Source organism: Saccopteryx bilineata, chromosome 2 (assembly GCF_036850765.1).
Source record: "Saccopteryx bilineata isolate mSacBil1 chromosome 2, mSacBil1_pri_phased_curated, whole genome shotgun sequence".
Classification (NCBI taxonomy): Eukaryota; Metazoa; Chordata; class Mammalia; order Chiroptera; family Emballonuridae; genus Saccopteryx; species Saccopteryx bilineata.
The window spans coordinates 359,741,306-359,750,319 of record NC_089491.1 but is presented as its reverse complement, the minus strand read 5'-3'; the positions used below and the strand labels follow the sequence as shown (position 1 = coordinate 359,750,319).

General features: G+C 42.4%; 1 protein-coding gene across 1 annotated transcript in view; it reads right to left on the bottom strand.

Annotated features, from left to right (window-relative positions):
* Positions 1-716: 716 nt before the first annotated feature.
* The window catches only part of METTL16 (methyltransferase 16, RNA N6-adenosine), a 69,024-nt gene continuing 60,726 nt past the window's right edge, over positions 717-9,014 (bottom strand). Inside the window, exons 9-10 of the mRNA XM_066263029.1 lie at positions 2,960-3,133; positions 717-2,837 (exon numbers count right to left, since the gene is read on the bottom strand). Coding sequence (XP_066119126.1) covers positions 2,214-2,837; positions 2,960-3,133 — 798 coding nt within the window. The 3' untranslated portion in view covers positions 717-2,213. The remainder of the gene's footprint in view (positions 2,838-2,959; positions 3,134-9,014) is intronic.

The following is a 9,014-nucleotide window of genomic DNA, read 5'->3' as shown; positions in this document are numbered from 1 at the left end:
AATCATACACCCCAACTACAGAAAGAGACTAGAAGGAAATACTAAAATATCAGTAGTTTGAGAAGGTTGAGACTAGGGGTGACTATGCTGCCATTTTCTTTCACTTTTCCAAATCTTTAATGAGCACAAACAATAAATACTTATCAACCACTTATAAAATGAATAGTTGCCACTCGATTACCCTAAAATTCTATCAAGATAAGAAATTAGGTTTTGGTCTGGCATACAATTCCAACATGTCATCAGAGGTAAGTACAGCCAAGACAGTGTGGGTGAGGCAGAAGATTATTGGACCAGAGGAATCCAAGGCCATGGATTATATCCTGGCTCTGTGTGACCCTAGGCCAAGACTGGTCTCCTCACCCTGTCAAATGAGAGGCCGGACTAGAATAGTGGTCCTAATCCTCAGTGGTTTACTGACTGCTCTAAGTCAGGAACCCTTCTCTCTAGGAAAACAAGCAAACAAATACGTATGTTCACAGAACTTTTAAACATAATCCATGAGGTTTATGGATACTCTAGAGCAGCGGTTCTCAACCTGTGGGTCGCGACGCCGGCGGGGGTCAAACGACCAAATCACAGGGGTCACCTAAAGCCATAGGAAATACATATTTTATTTAAAAATGTACTGTATAATAAATATGTATTTTCCGAAATACATATTTTATTTAAAAATGTATTGTATAATAAATATGTATTTTCCGATGGCTTTAGGCGACCCCTGTGTTTTGGTCGTTCGACCCCTGCCGGGGTCGCGACCCACAGGTTGAGGACCGCTGCTCTAGAGGTTCACAGACCAGGTTCAGAACACTGATGGGTTAATATGTTATCTTCTGCAGCTGTCTCCACTGCCATAGGGAGGTATAATATAGTCCTATTTTCATTTCCTGTATCTTTCTTTGCTGAGGGGCCTGGTTGAGCTACTTCCAAAATATGCCAAGGTCATCAGTCTTCTGCCCTAACCAACAGCCACCTTTCAAAAGTGTGATTTAACTACTCAGCTCCAGTCTCCTTCGCAGATTAACAAGGAGCTCTGGTACCACACTCAAAAATCGCAGTCTAAGTAAAACACTAGGCTGCTGAACATGAAGCATGGCACAGGGAAACCAAAACACCAGAACAAAGAAAGAAACTCTTCTTCCAGAGGTGGTCCTGCTAAGTCCTGACATTTCAATCAGAATTCTCGTATGCTAACAGGTAAGAACACAGGGGATTGCAAAGGAACCCACAAAAAGTATTTAATCAGCTACAACTTACCTGCTAATAAGTGAGAATTTCTTAAGCAGTTTACTGCACCTAACTATCTTACTTCATTGCTTATTTCTATCATTTACCCATTCAAAGCTAAGAAAATAGTTCTCCCAACCCCTGGATTCAAACAGGATGGACAGTTTTCAATTCTGAATACTCATATTAAAAACAAAACAAGGCTCGATTTCAAATGGCATATACTAGCAACACTGGTACAAAACAGAACTTGTGACAGGATGCAGGTAGGGGATGGCTTCATTCTGTAGTATCTCAGTCAGGTCTGGGAGTTTTGCTTACCTAACTGTTTCTAAAATAAGCAACATCAGCAACATCAAAACAGACAAGAGTCAGGAATGCAGTGTCTCCAGGTGCTCCCCAGATCGGCCCTTCTGGCTTCACTAAGCTTTCTCTCCCTGACTCTCCCAGCACCTGCCCTCAGGCCAGTACTTATCTTAGGACTGAATGAGGGGTAATCTAAACCATTGTGTGTGCCTCAGAGAAAGTCTTCAGTCTTCCAGGTGGCTAGAAGAGGGTAGACCGCTACCTGCCCTGATGTACTGCCTCCACTAGGGGGTAAGAAAGCACGATGATCTGAACAGTTCTGACCAAGACAAAATTCCATAAATAATCCTTCTGGCCTCAGAGAAGCAGTCTAAAGCTGCGGCAATCAGTTTAAACTAGGTTTAAATCCCTTATGAGTCTTCTGATGGCTTTTTGTTGATGCTGATAACCACAATTCTTCCTTCTGAACTATCATACTACAATGCTCTGTAACTTAAAAAATGGGACGGGGGCGGGGGGGGGACGGGCGGGGTGGTATAAAAATGAATTAATTTCTGTTTTAGGGATAACTCAACATAATGCTACTAAAGGCCGATGGTAGAATTCCTCTTACAACCCCATAGGCCACTCCAAAGCAAGTTGCATTATAGAACTTTCCCAACTATGCAAGAAGTTTGGAGTTAACTAGCAACAAGCCTGAAAATTTGGTTACGTACATAGGTACAAAGCTGGTTCATCAAATCCCTGTTCTGACCTTCAACCCAATGCATTTCAACTAAGGCATCATCTACCTCCTTCTTAACGTTGATCAAACACTTGAATAGATAATGTCCAGCCGCTTTTTGGAGATGGTTCCCTTTTTCAGACAGTGGGTTGCTGGACTGCTCGGACGCTTCTCGGTCCTGGGCTCCATTGCTAGAGCCTTTACAACTTTCCAAAGCCTCCACCTCTCCCTTTTCCTCATTCCTCTCATCCTCCAGGGGTTCTGAGTTTTCTTCCTGGAAAAGGGAATCCTGGGTTGGGCCACAGCCCTCAACAGTGACTGACTCGCTCTCCCGTAGAGCAGGCCCACACAGGGCGCTCTCCTGGGGGCCCTGGGCCAAATCTTGGCTACTGCCGGCCTCTTTGGGGGTGAACTTTTTCTCTTCCAAGGCTTGGATGACGTCCTCAGGAGCTCGAGGAACTTCTCTTAATTGTCTCACTCGTTCTCTTTTCTTTCTCCTTAAATGAATCCAGGAGTTTTCTATGGCTGTTAGGAAAAGGCTAACTTCCTCCTTTCCACAGGGAACTCGTCTGTGCTGAACCTATTTGGAGAAAAAAAAACCCGGAATTTTATAGGAAATCACTTTTTTCAAAACAAATTTTAAAAAAGGAAAATAAAAAAGAGATTATGAGGACTTCTTCAATGTGCTTATTAGTCAGGTACCTTCAGATCAGTGAGAATTTTTTCAATACATGTTGTCACAACTACTATGCCTTCCACTGTCTCAGAGCCTAAAGGCGATGCTTTGAGGGATAATTCTTTCATCACAGACTCCAACACTACAAATGTAATGGGTTTCCTTGGCTTCTCTAATTTTCTTCGCTTAGTTGGCGGTGACTGAAAGAAAAAGAAGGCATGGGTGAAGAGAGGAAAGTTATCCAAATAATATAACACATTATAATGAACTCAGGGAAATTATGACTTCTGCTACCAATCACAGAGCACTAAAAACACAAAGGTCTTTCTTTGTATGTTTATTTTTAATATTTAACCTTGGAAAATAGGTTTATCACCTGCCCAATTTACAGAAGGGAAAACCAAGATATAGAGAGGCTACATAATCAGCTCAGGTTAAACAGGTAGTAACACCAAAGTTAGGACATGAACCCTAGACCCAGGTCCAGTTCTTTCTGCCATTCCATGCTTCTGGTGTTCTGCTATCAATATGTAAAACTCCTCCAATAACTCAATATCCTTAATCTACTTGTTATGCCTCAAACAGGCCTGTGTAATTATTTCCTTAATGGCAACTCAGAGACCCTGAAGACAGTTTTGTTTTGTTTTCTGTAAAGAACTGCATGGCTTTAAACCACCAATTTACAGTCTGAGTTTATACTAGCTGAGGCTTGAAAGAAAGAAGCTAGTAAACCACAGCTTGTACAATCACATGCTAAAAATGACCAGGATGCTAGAATCACATGGGCAGAAGAGAAGGCCTGAGGAACCCTGCCTAATGTTAGAGCCATCCAGAGTCTAGCTGAGTGCTGCCTCTCAGCTGAGGAGAGGGGACACCAACACCAATGTGATCAGTGGATTTGAAAGCTGGTTCCACATAATTCAAGACTGCCATCTTTCTATTTCAAGCTTGGAAAGTGAATTATATTCTACCCACTAGAGGGACTCAAGATCCATTTTATAAACCAGATGACACTGCTATATTTCAAATTTATTTCTTTAAAGTAAAAACTTACTGAACATTTCTTTAAAATGACTCCACTAAGACCAGATGTATTATTTTAAGAGACAGACTCATATTTTTTGACAAGACTTATCAAAACCTTAAACAAGTTATGATAACTCTTAGGTCATGGTCAAAATGAATAAGTGAGGATTATAAAGAGAAAGGCTCAAAAAGAGGAACTCCTACCTAGCTTTGCAGATCTTTTCCTACAGAAAGGAGCCCCTGATAATTGTGCTGCTGTTAACTCAAATTCTACCTGAAACAGTGTCAGAGCACATACATTTACACACAGAAAGGTCTAATTATTGTGAGGCCTTATGAGACCTAACCAGCATCTACAAACCTCATACAGCAAAATAGTTTATTCCATGGTAGAAAAGTTTTAGACAGTATTTCTAAGAAACAATCTGTAGCTTCTCTTTATAACAGATATTAACTAATAAAAATAAAAAGTAAAGAACACTAGAAAACAAGCTTAGAAAAAAAGGACCAAAAAACAAAGGATGTGTGTATGAATAAGAACCTGCTCCTAAGAAATGAACAGCGGACTCTACTGTCCTACGTCTGAACTTGTTCAATTAATGTTTCAGACAAGATGAGACAAATTCATATTGATGTTAAGACAATAGTATTGTTATTACTCAATCACCCAGCATAAGAAACATAATTTTTAGTCTACTGAGAGCCTAACACTTTGTACTAAGGAGCTTAAGATACAAGTATTAAGCTGAGGAGGGAGAAAGATGGTGGTATATGGGACACAATAATTCAGATTCCCCAATAAAATAAACAAAATTGAAAGAGACTCAGATACAGAGAACAGACTGATGGTTGCCAGAGGGGAGGGGGGTTGGGACTAGATGAAAAAGGCAAAGGGATTAAGTACAAATCGGTAACTACAAAATAGTCACGAGGATGTAAAGTACAGCATAGGGAATATAATCACTATTGTAATATAGTAACTATATACGGTGCCAAGTGGATACTGGAAATACCAAAGGAAACACTTTGTAAAGTTTATGCTTGTCTAACCAGTATGATGTACACCTGAAACTCATACAAAATAATCATGAATATAAACCGTAATTGAAAAATAAAATATTTTAATCAGCCTGACCTGTGGTGGAACACTGGATAAAGCATTGACCTGGAATGCTGAGGTCACCAATTTGAAACCACGGCCTTGCCCGGTCAAGGCACACACGAGAAACAATCAGTGAACAACTAAAGTGAAGCAACTACAATCTCTCCCTCCCTTCCTCCCTCACTCTAAAATCAATGGAAAAAAAAAATCAGATTCCCTATTCCACTTCCCAATAGCTGAGGCTGTTACCACACTAACAGGGCCATCCTTGACAGACCCCCCCAGCACACCAAAGATAATCTACAAATATGGTAAATGGTAGCGCCTTTTATCTCTTCTGACAGAGGTGGTAATTATTTGTGCTCATAGATTCCATCCAGAAAAGAGAAGATATTGCTGTGTTTCTCATCTGTCTTGCTACACTCAGTCTGCAATTCATTCTTTCTTTATTCCTTTCTTTTTCCCTTCCTTTCTTTCTTTCTCTTTCTTTCTTTTTCTCTCTCTCTTTCTTCCTTCCTCTCTTTCCCTTTCTTTTTTTAAAAATTATTTTTATTTATTCATTTTAGAGGAGAGATAGAAAGAGAGAGCTAAAACTTAAAAATATATAATGAATAAAACATAATTCCCTCTTCTCTAATGAAAGTAGAGAAAAAGCATACTAGTTTAGACATACACCTGGTTCAGTAGATATAAAGTGGCAACTACCACATACTGTTCAGAAAAGGGTTATGATTTCTGCCCTCAGAGATATTCCAAATTAATGGATAAATCAAGATGTCTGTGGTAAACATAAATCACACAAGGTTGACTTTTCTTTTTTTTTAAATTTATTGATTTTAGAGAGAAGGGAAGTGGGGAGCAGGAGGGAGGGAAAGAGAGAGAAAGAGAAACATTGGTTTGTTGTTCCATTTATTTATGCATTCACTGGTTGATTGCTGTATGTGGTCTGGCCAGAGAGTGAACCCTCAACCTTGGTATATCAGGATGACATTCTAACCAACTGAGCAACCTGGCCAGGGCTTCAAAGTTGATTTTTAAATAAACATTTAAATCAACCACTATGTTCACATTCAAGGGAAGGCCATCTCCTCAATGAAGTCACCTTGGAGGATCAGCTATTACTTTAAGAAGCCATGTAATAGTTTTAAGAAATACCTTCCAGCTAATAAAAAACAAACAAAACTAGATTGACCAGGCGGTAGCGCAGTGGATAGAGTGTCGAACTCAGACACGGAGGACCCAGGTTTGAGACCCCAAGGTGGCCAGCTTGAGCGCGGGCTCATCTGGTTTGAGCAAAGCTCACCAGCCTGGACCCAAGGTCGCTGGATTGAGCAAGGGGTTACTCAATCTGCTAAAGGCCCACAGTCAAGGCACATATGAGAAAGCAATCAATGAACAACTAAGGTGTCGCAACGAAAAACTGATGATTGATGCTTCTCATCTCTCTCCGTTCCTGTCTGTCCCTATCTATCCCTCTCTCTGTGAAATAAATAAATAAATAAATAAATAAATAAATAAATAAAACCAAACTAAAAAACAACAACTAACTTTTAAAGCGCAAAGGTCTTTGGATAATAGTCCAAATTAGCTATGTGGGCTCTGAAAGCAATTTCAACAAAATCCCAAACTCCAAAAATAATTAGAAACTAAAAACAAAATAAAATGTTTTGATAAATAGCAATAAAATAAATAAATATAAGACCTACTAGCCCTGGCCGGTTGGCTCAGCGGTAGAGCGTCGGCCTGGCGTGTGGGGGACCCGGGTTCGATTCCCGGCCAGGGCACATAGGAGAGGCGCCCATTTGCTTCTCCACCGCCCCCCCCCCTTCCTCTCTGTCTCTCTCTTCCTCTTCCGCAGCCGAGCCTCCATTGGAGCAAGGATGGCGCGGGCGCTGGGGATGGCTCCTTGGCCTCTGCCCCAGGTGCTAGAGTGGCTCTGGTCGTTGGCAGAGTGACCCCCCAGAGGGGCAGAGCATCGCCCCCTGGTGGGCAGAGCGTGGCCCCTGGTGGGCGTGCCGGGTGGATCCCGGTCGGGCGCATGCAGGAGTCTGTCTGACTGTCTCTCCCCGTTTCCAGCTTCAGAAAAATACAAAAAAAAAAGACCTACTAACCTAGTGAGGAGTAACTCAGTAAAAAGGGACAATCCAAAAATAATTAAGCTGCAGTTTGGGAATAGAAAGGTAAAACTAAATGAAAATAAACACGTAATAGAATAGAATACAACATTCAAATGCATCATAAAGAGAAAAGAGACTTCATGAGCACAGAGTGCTTCCTGGGAACTTCCGCCCCCCCCCCCCCGAAGTTGGAAACAGGGAGGCAGTCAGACAAACTCCCTCATGAGCCCGACCGGGATACACCTGGCACGCCCACCAGGGGAATCGCTCTGTTGCAACCAGAGTCATTCTAGCGCCTGAGGCAGAGGCCACAGAGCCATTCTCAGCACCGGAAAAACTTTGCTCCAATGGAGCCTTGGCTGTAGGAAGGGAAGAGAGAGACAGAGAGGAAGGAGAGGGGGAGGGGTGGAGAAGCAGATGGGCACTTCTCCTGTGTGCCGTGGCCAGGAATCGAACCCGGGACTTCTGCACGCCAGGCCGACGCTCTATCACTGAGCTAACCGGCCAGGGCCCCTGGGAACTTCTTTATTGTCACCTTGATGCTCAAGGTTTCATCAGTAACTATTTTCTGCTATAGCTGGTACTTCAGTGGATAAGTCTGATAATCACTGTACCACACCATCTGTTCCTTTATTTTCATTCATTTAATGATTATTAGCCTGACCAGGCGGTGGCACAGTGGATAGAGCATCGGACTGGGATGCAGGAGACCCAGGTTTGAGACCCCGAGGTTGCCAGCTTGAGTGCAGGCTCATCTGGTTTGAGCAAAGCTCACCAGCATGAACCCAAGGTCGCTGGCTCGAGCAAGGGGTTACTCGGTCTGCTGAAGGCCCGCAGTCAAGGCACATATGAGAAAGCAATCAATGAACAACTAAGGTGTCACAACAAAAAACTAATGATTAATGCTTCTCATCTCTCCGTTCCTGTCTGTCTGTCTGTCCCTGTAAAAAAAAAAAAAAAAAAAAAAGGACATGGCCGGTTGGCTCAGTGGTAGAGCGTCGGCCTGGCGTGCAGGAGTCCCGGGTTCGATTCCCGGCCAGGGCACACAGGAGAGGTACCCATTTGCTTCTCCACCCCTCCCCCTCTCCTTCCTCTCTGTCTCTCTCTTCACCTCCCGCAGCGAGGCTCCATTGGAGCAAAGATGGCCCAAGCGCTGGGGATGGCTCTGTGGCCTCTGCTTCAGGCGCAAGAATGGCTCTGCATGCAACAGAGCGACGCCCCAGAGGGGCAAAGTATTGCCCCCTGGTGGGCATGCCGGGTGGATCCCAGTCGGGCGCATGCGGGAGTCTGTCTGACTGCCTCCCGTTTCCAGCTTCGGAAAAATGAAAAAAAAAAAAAAAAAAGATTATTATTTGAGGACCAGACACTATGCTAGGTTGGTGCCACATAAAAGATACAATAATAGGAATATGGACCAAGTACTATAGTGAAGACAGAAGAATCCCAGTATCAGCTTAGGAAGCGTCAGGGCAAGCTTCACACAAGGTAGTATATTAACTAACTTGATAGATGGTAAGTCTGATGGTCAGAGAGGAATTCTCCTGGCAATTTTTAGTTCTCTAGTGACCATTTGGATATTCTTTTTATTTCCAAAAAAAAAAAAAAAAGGAATCTCAGCAAGCAGTAGCTCCATGTTACTGGAGCATTAAATACTGCAGTGAGTGAGAAGAATGGTGGGAAATGATAATACAATATATGTATTTTACTGAGCATTTACTATATAGTAGGTACTGTGTTAAGTACATTCAATCCTCAAAACCCTATGTGGTAGGTATTATTATTACCTCCCATTATACAAATGAGGAAACTGAAGCTCAGAGAAGTTAATAACCTGCT